The sequence below is a fragment of the Apium graveolens genome, chromosome 8, assembly GCF_009905375.1.
Source record: "Apium graveolens cultivar Ventura chromosome 8, ASM990537v1, whole genome shotgun sequence".
NCBI lineage: Eukaryota > Viridiplantae > Streptophyta > Magnoliopsida > Apiales > Apiaceae > Apium > Apium graveolens.
This window is the reverse complement of record NC_133654.1, coordinates 265,246,761-265,268,103: the sequence shown is the minus strand read 5'-3', so window position 1 is coordinate 265,268,103 and position 21,343 is coordinate 265,246,761. Positions and strand designations below refer to the sequence as shown.

Genomic DNA, 21,343 nt, shown 5'->3' with positions numbered 1-21,343 from the left:
TAAATTTTGTCAACTTAGTGAGTGAACATATCAGTTCATTTTCATCAATTCAAATCATTTGTGCAGGTAGGGATCCTTAGATATGATGCAAGCCAAAGTAAAACGGCTGTTCTTCCTTTTTGTTAAAGAGTATAAGATCCTATTCGACACTTCCTCTACCATCTTAAGGTCTTAAGATTTTAGACGGACTGATTACTTAACATGTTATCAGAGTTCGGTTTATGGAGGGACTCGGGTTCGAATCCTCCCACCCTCATTTATTACGAGACTCCTCGCTAGATGTAACTGCTCAGGAACCATTTCTTGGTAATGAAAAGCAGCAAATTTTTTAATCTACAAGGAGATGTGCTTGAATTCAATCTTAATTCGTTCTGAATTATCACTAATCTAGCCAAAGTTCAATTGACATGATCAAATATAGTGAGCCGTTCCTCAAGCTTTGTACAGTTAGGTGCTCAAACAGTGCTATCATCCATGTTTTCACAGGTAATTAAATGACTTCAACAAGGCAATGTTATAACATTCTAATGGAAATATTAATTTACATCAGATTTCTATGCTAATTTAAAATTATTCTAAATATATAGTCGGTTGATAAAAGGTTAGTGCACAAAGTGTATCTTCAATAGCTGTCAATCAAAGTAGCTAAACAGAGGGCTGAGCATTCATTACAAGAAAAACGGGTACGGAAATGATTAAAGGTGAGATCAGTTTTCCACGTCATTTTTCCAGCAAGTTGATCACTCATAAAACGACATCGTTTTATTTCCTACCGCACTACCGCGGTATGTTTTGTGCATCTCATTTTCTACCGATGTTGGTAGAAAATGGGTCTTGTAGGACTCATTTCCTACTACCTCGATACGGTAGGAAATGAACTTCTTTACTCAACACTAATAGACTAATGTGTGTTGACTTGTGATTGGTTTACATGCCACATAATTTTTCCTACCAAGAAGTAATAGGAAATGACTAGTTAGATTTTCTACCAACTAGTTATATTTTGTACCAACTATTAATTATTATTTTTAAATATAATCGAAATTTAGGGGTTGGATTAGGGTTAGACAACACCTTTTTTATAAATTTCATTTCAATGATTCAACCTACGGATGTCGATATTACTTCGAAGTTACCATATGTGCAGAAAATGAGAACTTTTTAATTTCATTTGCAATGATTTCAAAATAAAAATATATTTTTCAAACAAAAAAATATTTCATTTTTTTCTTTTTTGTACTTCCTATCTGATAATAATAAATAAATATAAAAGATTAAGAAGTTTAAAAATCGTTCTCTCATTAAACATGTTTTCTCCAATGAGCCATTTTGTCATTATTCAACAATCTAATATCATAAATTATATTATTTTTAAGTCAATAATTAATATGATTTTTTTAAGTCATAATATCAAAATTTGAGAATTATAAACCGAAATAATTAGTGAACCGAAAAATACCGTACATATAAATAATATATATATATTCACAAAATTAAAAAGTATCATCATACTATTATTTTTAATCTCAGTCATTAAAATATTATAACTGATCCCGTTATAGTAAAAGTCGTCTCCAAAGTCTTTGTATATATTGAGTCTTTATATAACTCAACTCTATAATTATGTTATTTTATATCAGAGGTAGCTCTTGTTTTATTCAACGTTCCAGTGGCACGCAATAATTTTACCCAAGTAGTATCAAATAATAGTTTTATTGTAACTGTCATAATAACCTTTCGACGAGATATGTTATAATTTAAAATTTGACACTTGATTTAAGTTGTAAATTTAAGTGCGAAATCACCATTTTAGTCCTAAAACTAAAGCTTAAAAAACATCACACAAAATGACGCGCATGCTTCATAAACAGATTAAAAATCTGCGTTCGAAAAATTAAAGTAGATAATTTGACTCAAATTTATCATTAATTAACTTAATTTAATTATTTCATTAAAGTCAAAATTTTGAATTATCCAAAATTAAAAAATGATAACACATGAGAGTAGAGAGCTGCTATTGGGTTTTGACGTGTTTACTAAAATTTACTATTTTAAAATAAAATTTTAATTTTTTACAATAACCTCCAAAATAAATAAATAAGTGATTTTTCTAAATACAGTTAATCACTTACATAATATTTTATCTTTTTTAAACTAGGACTAGGCCGGTCATAGTCCTTTAATATGATATTAATTTTGACCTTTTTTAAGTGACATTTTTTTGCTATTTGCAAGGGGACCAAGACACCAAACCTAGTTGCAAGGAGTATCATTTTTATTGTCAAGTAAACGGAAAATTAACTCGGTGGACTATGATAATGTATTTTTGTTGGACTGAATATTTGGTTTCTTACTTATGGCTATATGGATTAAAAAAAAAAAAAGAAAACACCAAACATACCATTTACACCTACCATGCAATGCAATATATAAATAAGAGACACCAAACATACCATTTACACCTACCATGCAATGCAATATACAAATAAGAGGCGTGTTGCAAACCTGATAAGGTGAGACTTATTGACTTATAAGTGAGTGTTTGTCGACTCGACTTAACGAAGTATATTTTCTCAACTTATTTTTTATTTTTTATTTTTTATCAGTTTTAGTTTTGAAATATATTTTTCAAATGTTAATCTAACTTAAAATATAAGAATTAAAATAATTATATTTAAAAATTATATATTTTAGTTCTTTTAAATAAAAAAAATTATGACTTATAAGTTAAATTATCCAAACACTTGAATAACTTAAAATTTATTAATTTATCACTTATCAATCACTTATTTAGTTTAAGCTACTTATTTTAAAATTTCTCAAACGAACACAATATATAGTGTTTTTATTTTAAAAAATAAAAGAAAAAGCATAGATGCCATTGAGCACATCTACATGTCTACTACTTAAGTTTGACAAGTACTACCATGTTAAAATATAATTTTTAGTATTAGAAAATTAAAAAATAACTCAAATTGGTACCTTACTTTTATTTTAGATGTAGTTAGCCACTTACTTTGACATTAAATTTCTTGTTAAACTGGGCCATGTGCTCCCTTTAATTTAAGGGAAAAATCAAAATATCCACCATTTGGGAAAATTTGCCCAAAATGTTGATTGGCGGGGAGTTCCATCCTGGCATTACTTACATGCGGATTCTAATTTTTTTAAATTTGTAAAGAACATGTATATAAAGCGTGTTTTTTTTTTGATTTTTAGCGAATACGCATCTTCAAGATGCGTATTCTTACTAATTTCAAAAAGAAACACGCATTCTTGCAATAAGTGTTCTTTACATTTTTTGAAAAGCCTAAATACGCATGTGTGTAATGCGTAATCTGTGGATATTTAGGGCGGAACTCGCGCACACGGGCATTTTGGGCACTAGAAGCTGAAAACTGGTGTATTTTGGGCATTCTTTCTTTAATCTACACCCTTTAATCTATGAGGATATATGTCATCTTCTCCTTTTATAATTATTCAAAATTATTTATTAATTATATTATATTAAATAATTTTTTCATTTTTAATTTATTTCTATTAATTCTTTTTCCTGTCCATTTTTTTTTCATTTATATTTTCAGTAATGTTTCTCTCCATTTCTATAATTTCAATAATTCTCTATTCTCACCCTATCTCAAAGTATGGGCTCTCATCAAATTAACTAAATAAACTTAAAATATATTATTTTATTACGCTAATAAATTTTTATATTCATTTAAATAAAATAAATATAAAATATCATGACAATTGTCCCTGGCTTAATTTTTCAATGACAAACGATTGTTATATATATATATATATGTTGAAACCCTAATAATACTTACATCTTAACTTTTCATTAAATTTATAATAAAAATTCATAATTAATATATATTAGCACACTTAACCAGTATAGTATAATATAAAATGAGAATTAGTTTTAATCGGCTAGCTACCAACTTATAATTAATTTGAAATCAGGAGTTAATCAGAAGAATTAATCAAAATAAATTAATATTAAAATATTATTTGCCTTATTGTTAATTTATGTTAGTTATTTATCAAAAAATATATATTTTTATAAAAATATAATATCACATATTTTATAATTATTCATATTTAAGTGAATATAGTATTTAAATTTTAATAAATTATTATATATATATATATATACTATTATAATGATATTATCATATAGGCATAGGCAAGATAGAGTGAGGAGAAGCCCTAATACTAAAACTGAGCTAGTCTTGATTTTCCCCATTGTGGAACCACTAACTATTACTATGTCGTCGTCTCGGCGAGAACATGGTGCTCGAGATTCTGATTCAAGACGACGCCATTCCAGATTTGATCGAGAACCCAGGCCCCCCTTTACATTCTCCCTTTTCTCTTTCTTATTTTCAAGATTATTAAATTTTTTAATTTTTTCATCACTTATTAATACAAGAATTATGTGGAAATTTGACACCATGAGCTTAAAGATTTTATTGGGTATTTGGATATTTTACTATTTCGAGCTAATTTTGTTTGTTTGTTCACTCATTTTGTAGTGTGGGTGTATGTTGCTATTGTTAGATGTAAATGACTAAATGGGTCTGATGAAATTTGTTGTACTTATCTTGGAATTGGTCTGTTTGTGTTATAGGTTACAGGTATAAGGGTTTGGTAGGCATTTGTGACTCCAATAAACTCGGGAAGTTATCGGTTTAGTTTATTGGGTAATTTTTTTATAGGTACTGCCATAAATCGCGTGCGATGCATGAGTTTCCATTAATATTTTAAATTTTTATTTATCTAGTTATATTATATTTTTAAAATATTTATATAAATATATAATGATTATAAATTTATAATAAATATAATAGAATAACATATGTGGTCGTAATTTAGTAGAATAAATAGATTATTTCTAATAGTTTAACAATTTAGTAGTTTAGCAGATATATAACACTATTATATATATCTTTTAATAATAGGATAGGTTGTATTCGTAGTTTAGTAGGATAAGTATACTATATTTAGTAGTAGTTTAATAATTTAGTAGTTTATTAGGTATATAACACTATTTATCTATTTTTGTAATAATCAAAATTAGAGAATTATCGTTGAACCAAACCGTTGAACCAAATTATCTCTATTCCGGCTATTATAGTATAGTATAGATAAGGGTTTAGTATAGGCTCTCATCAATATTTTTAATTTAAATTACTCATCAATTAAATATATTAATTTTCTGAAAAAATCTTTTTATTCTTTCCCCTTATTTTATTCCACTTTTTCTCTACTATCACTACTTATAACTTCTTGTCATTTATTAATAATATTTATTTCTTCCCATAGGCATGAGGGTGGGGATTCCTGAGATTTAACAAGTCTATTGTCCCATGGAATGAACTTATAATCATGGAATTATATCATCAAATTATAAATTATAAGTTCATAATCCTAGCCCATTCCCATTTTAGATGGACCGGATCTACTAATTTTTTTTATTCCAAAAGATATTTACTCTATTTAAAGTTTATATTTTCAAAATATTAATTAAAATTTTTTAATATGTCTATATACTATTTATTTTACATATCATAATTATTAAATATTTAGGATTTTCATTAAATTTATTTGAAAAAAACTCAAATATGTCAATAATATTATTTATATTAACTAAATCAACTTAAAATTTATTATTTTATTACATTAATAAATTTTTTATATCAATTTAAATAAAATAAATATAAAATATCAGGACAATTGCCCTTTACCTAATTTATAATGACATTAATTATGACTTTTTTAAGTGACATTTCTTTCTATTTGCAAGGAGACCAAGTCACCAAACCTAGCTGCAAGGAGTATTATTTTTTATCGTCAAGTAAACGAAAATTTACTAACTCTATAATACTGTATTTTGTTGGACTGGGATTTGGTTCCCTACATTTGCCTATGTATATATATACTACTTAAGTTTGACAATTACTACCATGTTATATACATTAGGGTACATCATTCTCATTCAATAAGATGTTGGCCAAGTACTGTTTATTAGTGTTTGCAATAGTTATCGAGTATACTATTAATCCAGTGCTTGTTCATGCACAGGACGATAATCCACCAGGTTTATTCAAATCTTGTATTATGTATGTTGCTTATTGTCTTGTTTAACGTAAACATTTGGTCAAGGTCCTGGTCCTGAATGATAATTGTTACCATATATCCCTTATAGTTTTTCATATATAGGTTTTTTTTTTACTAATTTAGCTTATATGTCTTACATATTTTTTCTAACAAATCTGCGGGGTCGGGGTCGGGGTCGGGGTCGGGGTCGGGGTCGGGGTCGGGGTGGGGTGGGGGTGGCGGGAATGGAACTCGGAACCTGGGACGTAAGCCTTAACCACTTGAGTTATCTGCGTTCTTTTCATACATAGGTTTAATACTGAATTTTTTTGTGAACCTAGGGCTACGTAACTCTTCTATCCATATTTAGTTTACTCTTCTAGGGTTTTTGTACCATTAACTATCTATCTTAATTGTTTTGTTATAATTCTGTCAGGCTTTGTGAGCATAGATTGTGGACTTCCAAAAGGTTCTGACTATAAGGAAAGTACTACTGGAATCTACTACAAATCTGACGCAGACTTGATTGACAGTGGTGAAAGCAGGAATTCATTATATACCGTGACAAACAACTCTCCGGAAAAATATTTTTCTAAGGTCAGAAGCTTTCCTGGAGGAAAGAAAAACTGTTACACCATTAAACCTTCACCAGGGAAAGGTAACAAGTATCTGATACGAGCAAGTTTTTGTTAAAACAATCTGCGATTAATACAAATAATCAAACAAGTGTGTGCGTGAGTAAACGAGATCAAACGGAGGAAGAAAAGATATAAACAGAAGAGAGATCCTCGAGTCCAGTTGAAACTGTCTCCTTAAAGCTATTTCGCCTCTCACCGTATGTGCGAGTCGATAGCCTCCCAGGATAAAACGAGGTAGCGGCGACGTTACGGATAACGAGCACCTTCAGCGAGCTTGAACGAGCACGAAACTATCACCGAGAGAGAGATTTGTGTTTAGAGGCAAATATGTTTTGGTGTGTCTAACCCTAACGCCTTAGAGGTGTTTATATAGGTGTAGATAGACTTGTGCGCTACTCTTTTCCATAATTAAATATCATTAATTATGGAATCGGTGTAATACTTGCAAGCTACTCTATTCCATAAATAATCTGAAACAGAATCAGATCAAGACATACACCATATCAATTAATCTGAAACAAAATCAAATTAATTTATGCCATAATATTTGAGCCAAATTCTAATGGAAAATAATAATTTCCATTATTAAGAGAATATCATCATATCTCACACATCTTTTAGTCATAATGCTCAAAAATATGACTTACCAATATGGGACTTATACCCATATTTTCCAACAATCCCCCACATGGGTGAGATTGGTGATCTTAGTAGCACACACTAGACAGACAGACAGACACGGAGTTTGACTTGGTGATAGTTTCTTCGATCAGATATAGCATACGATAGGTAGAGAATGCTCCTTGAACCTTCGCTCGAGTAAGCATACCGACTTTACTGGTAGACAGTAGACGTGCTTGTCCTTGAACTGTTCGACCGTTTATGTAAACGATGATATACTTATCACTATATCGTTTCTGACTCGTTCAGCTCTCATGAGTATGTCCATTTTGGCCATGGAACATCGTCCTGGTTCTGCAGAAGTTTCTAAAGAATTGTGCCTCGCAATTCTCCTTTGAAGCGGCCCCACTTCTCTCCCACATAGGTGATCTTTATCTTATAGAGTAACCCGCGTTTATTCAACTGAATTCCATGCGTTCACTCCTGAGCTCCATGTATTCATCAAAGATCATTAAAAGCTCAAAGCTTAACCTCGTACCTTACGGGTCTCACTGTTTCCTCATCATAGGAACAGGCCAGGGGTTACCACCACAGTGATTTGGTCATCATGATTTAGTTGTCCCATTGAACCAAGTTCTTGGGATCTCCAGTCAGCAATGGTTGGGTGTCCACCATGATGCCGTTAAGCAATAGGCTTAAGGCCCATCCCTCTCGATGATTTCTCAACCACTTCTTTTGATAACCCTTTGGTTAGTGGATCCGCGATATTATCTTTTGACGGTATATAGTCAATAGTGATAATTCCGGTTGAGATCAATTGTCTAATGGAACTGTGTCGTCGTCGTATATGACGAGACTTTCCATTATACATCGTGCTCTGCGCTCTGCCAATAGCGGATTGACTATCACAATGAATCCCTATCGCAGTTACAGGCTTTGGCCATCTTGGAATATCCTCCAGAAACTGACGTAGATATTCAGCCTCTTCGGCGCATTTATCTAGTGCCACAAACTCAGCTTCCATCTTGGAATGAGTTATCACCGTTTGTTTTGAGGATTTCCATGATATTGCCGCTCCAGCTAATGTAAACACATAGCCGCTCGTAGACTTAAGTGCTTTCTTGCTAGATATCCAATTTGCGTCAGTATATCCTTCTAATACTGCTGGGTATCTGCCATAGTGCAGTCCATAGTCTCGAGTTCCCCTCAAGTACCTTAGTACCCTTATAATCGCTTTCCAGTGATCAGCTCCCGGATTACTCGTAAACCTACTCAACTTGCTAATTGAGTATGCAATGTCTGGTCTTGTACAACTCATGAGGTACATCAGACTACCAATTATCCTCGAGTATTCCAATTGGGAAACAGCTACACCTTTGTTCTTGGATAGGTGCAAAGTCATATCCACAGGTGTCCTAGCTTTCTCAAAGTCATCCTTAAGAAACTTCTCAAGGATCTTGTCAACATAATATGGTTGACTTAATGCGAGACCCTCTGATGTTCTAGAAATTTGAATTCCCAGAATTACATTTGCTAGTCCCATATCTTTCATGTCGAACCTTGATTTCAACATGTCCTTTGTAGATTTGATAACTTTATCATTGCTTCCAGCAATAAGTACATCATCTACATATAGTGTCATCATGACATAGCCATTATCATTCTCCTTGACATAGTTGTTCTCGTTATCCTTGTAATAGGCACATCTATCACATTCATTGATTTTGAAACCATTGGCCAGCACGACCTCATCAAATTTTTCATGCCATTTCATAGGCGCTTGTTTCAAACCATACAATGATTTCACCAATCTACACACTTTCCTTTCTTGTCCTGGGACAACAAACCCTTCAGGTTGTTCCATATAGATTTCTTCATCTATGTCTCCATTTAGGAAAGCTGTTTTCACATCCATTTGATGTACAGTTAGATTACGCATTGCAGCAATAACAAACATCATCCTTATGGACGTTATTCTCGTTACAGGAGAATATGTATCAAAGTAATCAAGGCCTTTTTGTTGCTTGTATCCTTTAATTATAAGTCTGGCCTTATACTTATCAATAGTGCCATCAGTTTTCAACTTCTTCTTGAAAACCCACTTGCTACTTAATGGTTTGCAACCAGTTGGCAAGTCCACTAATTCCCAAGTATGATTTTGCATAATTGAATCAACTTCATTCTTGATGGCCTCTTTCCACATAGGCCCATCAGGTGAGGTAACCGCCTCCTTATAAGTTTTTGGGTCACCTTCTTCGAGCAAATAGGTCATAAAATCAGACCCATAGGATTTCTCCGTTCGTTGTCTTTTGCTCCTTCTCACTACCCCACATTTTCGTCTTCACTTTCGTCACTCCCATTATCGTCATCTACAGACTCATGAGATCGTTTAGACGTCGTAGGTTGTTGGTTTCCTGGATTACAGGGAAACATCGTCTCAAAAAATGAGGCATTCCTTGATTCCATAATGGTATTCTTTTGAATATCAGGAATCTTGGATTCATGAACAAGAAACCGATATGCAGTGCTGTGTGGAGGATATCCAATGAAGACACAATCCACAGTCTTAGGACCTATCTTCACCTTCTTCGGTGTAGGGATCAGTACCTTTGCAAGGCACCCCCACACTTTCAGGTGTTGATAACTTGGTTTCTTTTTCTTCCACATTTCATAAGGACTTACATCCTTATTCTTGCGCATCGTAATATTTAAAATATTATTTGCGCTTAAGATGGCTTCTCCCCACATCGATTGTGGGAGCCCAGAGCTTAACAACATCGCATTCATCATCTCTTTCAGAGTGCGATTCTTCCTTTCAGCCACACCATTTGACTGAGGGGAGTATGGTGCAGTGACCTCATGGATTATACCATGTTGTGAACAGAATTCCCCAAACGGTTCAACATATTCACCTCCACGATCACTTCGTATCGTTTTAATTTTCTCAGTTTGTTGTGTCTCAACTTCTTCCTTATAGATTTTAAATTTATCTATAGCTTCGTCTTTGCTTTTCAACAAATATACATAGCAGTATTTTGTACAATCATCAATGAATGTAATAAAATACTTGTTTCCTCCTCTTGTTGGAGCGAATTTTAAATCACATATGTCGCTATGTATTAGGTCTAGCACTTTGGTGTTCCTTTCCACACGTTTAAATGATGATCTCGTTAATTTTGCCTCAACACAAGTCTCACACTTATGTTTTGAATCGATAGTAAGTTTAGGTATGTATTCTTTTGCACTTAAACGTCGTAAAGTGTCATAATTTACATGTCCTAATCTAGCATGCCATAAATTAGGAGACTCAAGCAAGTAAGCAGAAGAATTCTTCATTTCATTATCGTCCTTAACGGACATTACATTGAGCTTAAAAAGCCCATCAGTTAAATAACCCTTGCCTATAAACATACCACTCTTAGACAAAATAACTTTATCTGACTCTATTACAATGCGAAAGCCATGCTTATTCAACAGAGAACCAGACACAAGGTTCTTGCGAATATCAGGCACATAAAGTACATTCTTCAAAGTCAGATTCTTCCCAGAGGTCATCTTCAGGATCACCGTGCCTTCACCCTCAGTGGTAGAAGTTGCTGAATTCCCCATGTAGAGCTTCTTACCAGCATCGGAAGCTTTGAGGCTAGAGAAAACCGCCTTGTCTGAGCAAACATGCCTAGTAGCACCAGTATCAATCCACCATTCACGTGGATTAGAACCGACCAGGTTCACTTCAGAGACCGTAGCACAGAGGTCTATGTCACCCATCTCCTTGGAGATATTCTCTACCATGTTTGCTTCTTTCTTCTTGTTGGGCTTCTTGGGCTTCTTGCAGTCAGAAGACCTATGACCAACTTTATCACAGTTGTAGCACTTCCCTTGAAATTTCGACTTCGAAATCCCTCCCTTGGGTGCCAGCTTTGCCCCTTTACCAGAATTAGCCTTCTTGGGCTTGGAGCTTTGAGCATGCTCCACCATGTTTGCCTTCTCAGTGGCAACATTAACTTTCTTCTCGGACCCTCTGTTGTCTTCTTCAATACGAAGTCTAACAATAAGATCCTCCATAGACATCTCCTTTCGCTTGTGCTTAAGGTAGTTCTTGAAATCTTTCCATCCAGGTGGAAGCTTTTCAATAACAGCAGCAACTTGGAAAGACTCACTTATGACCATTCCCTCAGCATGAATGTCATGAATGATCACCTGCAGTTCCTGCACCTGACTGACCACAGTCTTAGAGTCTGCCATCTTATAATCAAGAAAGCGGCCAACAATCCACTTCTTTGCCCCAGCGTCCTCGGTTTTATACTTATGGTCAAGTGACTCCCATAAGACCTTAGCTGTTGGCTTCGCGCTGTATACGTTATACAACGAGTCAGACAAACAATTTAACACATAGTTCCGACAGATGTAGTCGGAGTGCTTCCAAGCATCAGCAGCATACACAGTCTGCATGTTACTCTCAGCAGTGAGCAACGGTGGTTCTTCCTTAAGGAAGCGATCCATATGCAACGTGGTCAGATAAAAGTGCATCTTTTGTTGCCAACGTTTGAAGTTCGTTCCGTTGAACTTCTCAGGTTTTTCAGCATGTGCAGCAGGCACAGTTGGCATAACAGGTGCAGCAGGCACCACGGGTGGAACAGATGGTACGTGCGTCTGTACTACAGGTGTATGCACACCAGTAGGCACCGCAGGTATGATCGGAGGAGTGAATCCTGCCGATATCTGTCCAAGAGGAACACTAAACTGTCCAATGACAGTGTGTCCCACAGGCACATGTTCCGAAGGCACATGTCCAACAGGCGTTTGACCCCCATCAGACCGTACGATCCGTGCGTTAGGGTTAATCGGCTGCTGGTGAACCCCATCAGATCCAGTGATCTGTGCGTTGGGATCAGCCGTCATGTTCATCGAATCGTTCACAATTTGGTTCTCCATCGATCTGTTACTCAACAAAACAAGCAGATACAGATGTATCAGTCATAGATGTATATAAAAAAAATAGCTTTAAGATTGTTAAAACAATCTGCGATTAATACAAATAATCAAACAAGTGTGTGCGTGAGTAAACGAGATCAAACGGAGGAAGAAAAGATATAAACAGAAGAGAGATCCTCGAGTCCAGTTGAAACTGTCTCCTTAAAGCTATTTCGCCTCTCACCGTATGTGCGAGTCGATAGCCTCCCAGGATAAAACGAGGTAGCGGCGACGTTACGGATAACGAGCACCTTCAGCGAGCTTGAACGAGCACGAAACTATCACCGAGAGAGAGATTTGTGTTTAGAGGCAAATATGTTTTGGTGTGTCTAACCCTAACGCCTTAGAGGTGTTTATATAGGTGTAGATAGACTTGTGCGCTACTCTTTTCCATAATTAAATATCATTAATTATGGAATCGGTGTAATACTTGCAAGCTACTCTATTCCATAAATAATCTGAAACAGAATCAGATCAAGACATACACCATATCAATTAATCTGAAACAAAATCAAATTAATTTATGCCATAATATTTGAGCCAAATTCTAATGGAAAATAATAATTTCCATTATTAAGAGAATATCATCATATCTCACACATCTTTTAGTCATAATGCTCAAAAATATGACTTACCAATATGGGACTTATACCCATATTTTCCAACAGTTTTCTGTATGGTAACTATGATAATCTAAATGAATTTCCAACATTTGATCTCAACCTGGGAGCAGACACCTGGAGCAATATTATAATCACAGGATATGAAATACCTGTTAGAGAAGAGATCATTCATGTTCTTACTTCAGATTATATACACGTTTGTCTTATAAAGACAGGTACCACCACCCCCTTCATCTCAGCATTAGAGTTGAGGCCTCTCAATAGTACTGATTCCATGTATACTGTTGATTCAAGATCATTGCGAACCCATACACGAACAAACTGTGTCTCTGATGCAACTACTACAGCTTTAATCAGGTATATTTAGCATATATATATTTAGCATGTTGGGCTAGGGTACGTGCATGGAAGGTAATAGGGTTAACTGACCCACTAAAATTTAAAGTTTTAAACCATAAAAGTTTTGATGTCCTATTTTTCTAAGAAAAAATATTATAAAAAGAAGTTCAGCTTTGACCCGAAGAAAATGATCAAAACTACTTTTAAGATAGAAACTAAAAATTTATATTAATCACTCATTGTTTTAAATTTTATAAAGTCCCTGTCATAGATTTAAGTTGGGTTAAATATCAAATAGGTCACTTACTACGTCCAAATATATCAAGTGAGTCACTGATTACAAAACTGACACAAATGAGTCACTCATTTGAAAATTTGTATCAAAAATATTACTATATCATTAGTCAAAATTTTTAAAAGTATTATATATTGAGTTTTGCACATTTTTTATGAATGATATTACATCCAAATGAAAGATTCTGAGTTCTAGTATTTTAGATAATATTTTTAAATTCTTAAAAATTTATCTACTATTTATTTTTATTTAAATCAAATAAAACAATCAAAAAATTAAAAATAAATAGTTGATAAAATTTTAAAAATCTAACAATATTATCTAAAATAGTAGAACTCAGAACCTTTCATTTGGATGTAATATTATTCATAAAAAACGTGTGAAATTCAATATATAATACTTTTAAGAATTTCGATTAACGATATAGTACTATTTTTGATACAAATTTTTAAATGAGTGACTCATTTCAGTTTTGTAATCAGTGACTATCTTGATACATTTGGACGTAGTAAGTGACCTACTTGATATTTAACCCGATTTGAGTTATATACATATGATAATGAGAGAATTGGTACTAAAAATCTTGAGAGAGAGAATTATTGGCCATCTCTAGTTTATATACTAGATCACACAGAGAGCTAAGGCACCCTAAAGTTTGTTACAACCTATATCTCCTATGTGATGTCAAAATACAATGTAACTTTAGGTGATATATCATTCTTGTTGATTATTTATTGAAAATTTAGGGTGCCAATCAAATTTGTCAATTTTTGGCATTCTTTGACTTTTGCCAAGATAGAAACATTGTTATATGTTATAATAAAGACATATACTTTTATATTTATTTTAAATTATACTTGTATATGAATAATATGACAAATTTGAGTGTTCATTTAATATTGGACTAAATTTTGATAAAAAGGGTGCGGAAAACATAATTGAAGAAAATAATAATAATATATTACTATTATTATTGAGTTATCAATATTTAGAATGCTCTTGGCTGTTAAGATTCTAACTAAATTTCTCTCTGTAGAAAGTTTTATTAATTTCTACATCATCATGTTCTCTCTCCCCTGCTACTCCCTATATGTCCATTTAGGATTTATATATTGAGGAAGAGACTCGTACCCGTACCCATACATGTCATAAGTTTTCATCGTAAATTTATATAACATATTATCGTTTTATATTGTATAAATAAATAAATAAATTAGATTTAATTTTAAGTAAAACAGAGAAATAAAAAAAAACAACTTACAAAATCGTCGTATCCGTCACAAGCTAGCTTGTGACAGATTGTTTACCGTCATCAGTAACATAACATAACATAACATAACATAACATAACGATATTATTTCGTACTTCACATAAAAATAGTCATTTTTCCTATATTAAGTGCAAATATATAACGGAGTTGGATCTGTTGTTAAGTTCGAACGATATCGTATATCATGACGGGATGATTAAGCGGAAAATTATATTATTTAAATATTATTGTTATGACGACACGCTTGATTTAGCGTTCGTCATAAGTATTTGCGACGGATAACGTTTTCCGTCATAAAATAGCGCTAAAAGTATTTCATTGTAAGTATTTTGTCACAAACGCCCTTTTTTTGTTGTAGCGTTTAAAACATAGTTCCATTTATTTTAATTATTTTTTTTTTTAAATAAAAATTTGATGTTTAAAGTTAATTTAGAAAAAAAATTATAAAAATATACATTATATATATTCATCTTAAAATGTATGTTAAACATTGAAAAAAGAATTATATAAAAATGAATAATACTATTTTAGATCTAAAATTTTCATCACAATCAATTTTGGTTCTTTTACCCCCTTATTCTTCTTTTAAACACAATTTACCGGGAATTTTTATGGCGTCAATTGTCATGAATTCTGGCAATAATTGTGATATAATTTTGATTTTATCACCATTTTCTTGATGATTGTGATGTGTACTAGAGATAGAGATGTTGAGTGACTTATAGATGTTAATAAATAAATATTCTATTCAAATTTTGATGAGTGAGAAAAGGCGAAGATGATGACTGTTTTACTTTGATAATTTTCTTTTTAAATCAATGATTTTTGTGATACAACTAGTGATTTTTTATATAATCTACTGATCGGAGTTTATTTTTATAAATATGCCCTTAATTTCTACTTTTTGGCTTAAGTTGGTTTACCCTATATTTGATCTATATAGTTATGGGTTACATATACCTTATATAAAAATAATAAAGAACACTTGTTAAATCGGATAACGGCGATTTCAGATCGAATCAATTTTGGAGCGGTTTTTCTCACAGATTATGATATAATATAACCGGGGGTCATTCGGATCGGATGTTATTCATTTCGAGTCTAATTCAGATTAAAAGCGGATGAAATTCGGATAAAAATCGAACAAAATTAGGTTCGGATTAAATTCGACTCGGATATTTTCGGATCATAACTTATTTATTTTTATTTTATGAGACTTAAAAAATATTTTTTTATTAAATGTAGTACTTGTAATATAATATAATTATATTATATTATAAGATTATGATTAAATAATTATATTATCACGAACATAAAATACTTTGAAGTATGAATTTTGCTTATTTCAGATATATTTGGTTCTAGAATAATATATGATTTATTTTTGTTCGGTTCCAATTTATAATCGGATCTCGTATTTAGGATCATATTCGGTTAAAATTTAGGTTCGGGTAATTTTTGGATCGGTTTAATCGGATAATTATCGTATTATATGATTCGGATTTCAGTTTCATGAAATTTTTTTCGGTTGTTCGGATCCAGACCCATTTCGACATGTCTAATTGTAATACCTTATTTTATAAAAAAAAATTATGTAAAAAAATTATTTGTTTGGATTAGAATCACATAACAACTTAACATATAGAAATTAAAATTATATATATTTTTGTAAGAATGAAATAATGTGTTATATTTGGTCATAAATAAAAAAAATTAAGTCAAAATTAGAATTTAAATGCGATTCCGTATTATAAGTTTTTATTATGTTCTTTATTTATTATACAGATACAAAGATGACATTTATGATCGAATATGGATTCCTCGGAATTTAAGCGAAGAAGGAGTAAGTACTTCATTAAAAATCGATAATACAAGTCCATCCCCAGTACCGCAGCCTGTGTTGGGGACTGCCTGCGTATCAGGCTGGATTAGCTATCCTTTAGAGTTCCAATGGGACTCAACTAAGGCAAGTGACGAGTTCTACATAGACTTTCACTTCACTGAAGTTGAGGTACTTATAAGGGGTCAAAACAGAGAATTCAACATCTACATAAATGGCAAACTGGAAAATGATAGACCAATTATTCCACCGTATCTCCGTGTGACCTCTGTTTACTCGACGAGGCCACATACAGGCAATACAAGGTACACAGTCTCACTTAACGGAACATCAGGTGCAACCCTTGCACCCATTATCAATGCCTTCGAGATTTATACCGCAGTGAAATTTTCAAATGAAGGAACAAATGACACAGAAGGTATGTATTTCCAGAAATTTTTCTATGTCATTTGGTGTTATCTAGTCATGGCATTATATGCAATTTAGTCGGAAGTAACTATGTGCTCCAGAGATTTTGTAGGAGAGAAGAGAAGAGATGGAAGGAGAAGAAAACAGAAACAGTAGAAGAAAATAAATCAGTTGTGTGCTTCCGAGTTTATATAAAAAGTAGAGAAAGTGACCATGAAAAGATAATATGAGAGAATATTTCCAAATTTCCCATTTTTTGGGAAGAAAGTTTTACCGATCATTTCTCTTCTCTCGTCAAAAAACTCGGGAGCATGCATAGGAAGAAAATTTTAAAATTATCTTTTATCTTCTCTTCTCTTCTCTACATTTTCAAACTCCGGAATATAGCCTAGATAACATAGTTGTGGCCGTTCCTTTTTGACAATCCAAAAATTTGGCCACTTTTTACGGCCACAACTATGATATTTACTCTATAGTCCATAATAGTAACCGGCAGGTAGGTGCAACACCACCAGAATTGCACCAACACAAATTAATTTTATCTGTAAGTGCAGTCTCTGCCATTCTTAACATCAAGTCCAAGTACAAAGTTATAAGAGACTGACAAGGAGATCCATGTGAACCAGACGACTTTGTTTGGGACGGTCTTAAATGCAGCTACCCTAGTTCTAATTACTCCGCCAGAATAATATCATTGTACGTGCTTTCTTTTGCAGATTACCAGTAGTCGAGTTCTAAGAATATATATATGAAGAATTTTCGTGTTTATATATAGTTTGAATAATTTATGCGGTGGTCCTATATATTTATCATTTGATTTCTGTATTTCAGAAACTTGTCGAATAGTAGACTTGCAGGAGAGATAGCTCCCTCTATAGCCAACCTCACACAATTGAAAACTTTGTAAGTGCACATAATTAACATCAGTCTCTTGTCAAAGATGCCAATCTGTATAGTTTCTCCAAGTGACATGAGGTTGAATTTTGCGAATTTGAAATTATTTTTATTGGTTCCTTTTTAATGTAGGGATTTATCTAACAATGACTTAGAAGGGGAGGTTCCAGAATTTTTATCTCAACTCCCTTTAACTATGCTGTAAGTTATTCCCTCCGTCCCTTCCAATTGTTTACATTTCTGTGAAAGTGTCCGACACGCATTTTAAGGTGCATAAAAAATATAGTTATGTAACTTATTTTTACAATTTTTTTTCTGAATAAAAGTTAATATTTTAATTTTTATTCAGAAAAATAAAATTATAAAAAAAAATTAAAGAACTATACGTAATATGTACCTTAAAATACGTGTCGGACACTCTCTAAAAAAGGTAAACAATTGAAAGGGACGGAGGGAGTATAATTTATACCCTGAAACAGCCTTTCCGGGAAATTATGATTATATGAATAAAAAACTAATTTTAATCTTAATCTTCTTATAATCCACACAGGAACTTGAAAGGAAATAAATTTACTGGTCCAATTCCTGCTCAACTCCTAGAAAACCAAAAGAAAGGGATTCTGTCATTGAGGTTAAAAATTTACTCTGTTAAAAGTTTGTCCATCTATACAGGGTACTCAGCTTCATGTGTTATATATTATATATACAGTTATGACGTCTCCGGAGATGAAAAGAAGAACAATAAGGTTCCTGCAGTTGTCGTAAGTGTAGTTGTTTCAGTTCTATTCTTGGCTGTAATATATATTGGCATATGGATACGGCGACGAAGGAGAAAATTGCCAGGTAATAAAATTATCTAATGCTTAATAACTTATAAGAAGTTTGCTAGGAATTGTCCCAGAGAGGGGCAGTTTGCTAGTATATAAGCAGTCAGCAGTCAGTTATCTCCGTTAGTACGAGGCCTTTTGGAATATGTTAAAAAACAAATTTATGCGGGATTGGCCCAAAGCGGACAATATCACTAATGTGGAGTATTATGGACCTCTTCATATAAATTTTTGTTTACAGATCCAGCAGTTGAGCAATCGCATACACAATATACATACGCCGAGGTCCAGAATATCACTGAAAACTTTAAGAAGCCTCTGGGGAGTGGAGGTTTTAGTGAAGTGTTCCTTGGAAATGTAGGCAACAGTAAAGTTGCTGTTAAGATGCTTTCTTCACCAGATCAAAAAGCATTTGAAAACGAGGTATGCCGTCTTTAAGTTTTTGTTTTTACCACGACAACACTACTATAGCTGAGTTTCAATTGCAGGTCAAGATTCTGATGAGCATTAATCATAAGAACTTAACCTCTCTGGTTGGTTACTGCAACGATGGCGAGCACAAGGGTATCGTTTATGAGTACATGGCTAACGGGAGCTTAGATCAGTATCTCTCAGGTAAATGCTTTTTCGCGTTTGGCAGCATGCCTTGTTTCCAATTTTTTGCAGGCAATTTACAGAAGCTGATCAAGCTTTTGTATGTCTGATGATTGGTTTTAAATATTTGTGGATGCAGGAAAAAATAGACCTGACATTTCCAGTTGGGTTAAAAGACTTAGAATAGCACTGGATGCAGCACAAGGTTAGAAGTCAAATTTTATGAGTAATTTAGTTTCTTTCCCTTTTTGTTTTGCAAGTTTATGTTTAATTCTTGGTATTGTAAACATGAAAAAAGGACTGCAGTATTTGCACGATGAATCTCAAAAAGCAATCATCCACAGGGATGTGAAACCGAGTAACATATTATTAAATAAACAACTCCAAGCAAAGTTGGCTGATTTTGGGCTGTCCAAAGCTTATCCGGCTGAAGGTGGCACTCATATCTCAACAGTTAATATTGCGGGCACTCCTGGTTACATTGACCCTGAGTAACTAACTCTCTCTTTTGTCTATTTAAATTTTATTTATTTTTATGAATATGATCATTACTGCAATTGCATCAGGGGCGGACGAGGGGTGGCTGGGGTTGGCTCCAGCCCCGGTGAATTTCTATAATGAAATTTTTTTACATGTAACATGATATTATATGATGATTCAGCCCCGTTATATTTGAAACATACAATTATTGCATGCTCCAAATGTAAGATGGCCATCAACTGTTTCTCGAAATCGAAAATTACAAAGAAATAGTAAACACAAAACCGTTACAGAATTAACAACCGTGACAACCCAGTCACACATATCAAATCTTGTGCAATTATTTGAAAATCAGGTCAATGTTGTACTCTTGCTACAATTCAAAAATTACAAAAAAAACACATTATCTTTTCTAGTAAACTTAATTGTGGCACAAATCTTTTTCGAAAATCGGCTCAAATCTCGTTTTAGAATCCAAATTTAGCCAAAATACACTTGTCCAATATATCATGATTTGTTGGTGCACTTGATGGTAATTATACGTATTCTTATACCTATACTTGACTAAAGTCTTTGCTTAACTCAATGCGGAACTTGTGTTAACTATAATTTCGTTTTTCGCAGTTATGAAGACACAAAAAGGCTTACTGAGAAAAGTGATGTGTTTAGTTTTGGGGTTGTTCTACTTGAAATGATAACAGGACGTCTTGAAGACCGGAATCATACCGTTATTCAATTTGTTACCGTCAATTTTAAGAATGGTAATTTTATACAGGTTGTAGATGAGAGGTTCAAAAACAAATTTGATGCAAATTCTGTGTGGGAAGCAATTAGATTAGCACTAACATGCGTATCTCAGACTTCATCCTCAAGGCCAACCATGATTATGGTGGTGAATAAACTAAAAGATTGTTTGGCTATAGAAACTTATAGCCACTATGCTGATCCAGACGATTCAGGTGACAAGCTTACGACTGATCCAGAGAAATCATTGTTCCCAAAACCAAGGCGTGCAAATGCTTGATTGCTATTATTGTTGATGTGGCCCTTATCAAACTGTTTTTTATTTGCCAGAATAATTTTGATCATGTCAAAGTATTTGTATCCATTTTCAAGAAATTTAGGCATAGTTGTTAGTTCATTTCATCAGGCCAAGCTTCAACTTGTTTTGAAATTTCTGTGTCACTCACAGCTATTGCAAATGTTTTTACGTAGGTAATAATTCATCAATAAAAGGTCATACAAAATTTATAAACATTTATAATTTAATCATTGGATGGCCTATTTGATGATCCTGGTATTTGGAAGAACAAATGTGCTGACCTTGAAAGACTGATCTCTGCGTACTTCAAATTCATTTAAGATGAGTTCTCCTAAAAACTATGAAGCTGCTGTGAAAGGAACTCTGAATGTTGTCCTGGAGGACACGAATTTTGAGCTG

At 33.1% G+C, this 21,343-nt stretch overlaps 2 protein-coding genes across 2 annotated transcripts; both read left to right on the top strand.

Moving 5' to 3' along the window:
* Nucleotides 1-6,006: 6,006 nt before the first annotated feature.
* LOC141680931 (putative leucine-rich repeat receptor-like protein kinase At2g19210) lies at nt 6,007-17,337 on the top strand. Its single transcript, XM_074487015.1, has 4 exons — nt 6,007-6,100; nt 6,536-6,764; nt 16,645-17,117; nt 17,186-17,337. Exons 1-4 carry the CDS (start codon nt 6,007-6,009, stop codon nt 17,335-17,337), a joined length of 948 nt encoding a protein of 315 aa, XP_074343116.1.
* On the top strand, nt 16,690-21,133 carry LOC141678397 (putative LRR receptor-like serine/threonine-protein kinase At1g51880). Its single transcript, XM_074484706.1, has 11 exons — nt 16,690-17,117; nt 17,662-17,803; nt 17,939-18,010; nt 18,134-18,202; nt 18,552-18,632; nt 18,711-18,844; nt 19,070-19,251; nt 19,317-19,443; nt 19,562-19,627; nt 19,721-19,913; nt 20,527-21,133. The coding sequence occupies exons 4-11, from the start codon at nt 18,198-18,200 to the stop codon at nt 20,924-20,926; spliced, it is 1,188 nt and encodes a 395-aa protein (XP_074340807.1). The 5' UTR covers nt 16,690-17,117; nt 17,662-17,803; nt 17,939-18,010; nt 18,134-18,197; the 3' UTR covers nt 20,927-21,133.
* The last annotated feature ends 210 nt before the right edge of the window (nt 21,134-21,343 follow it).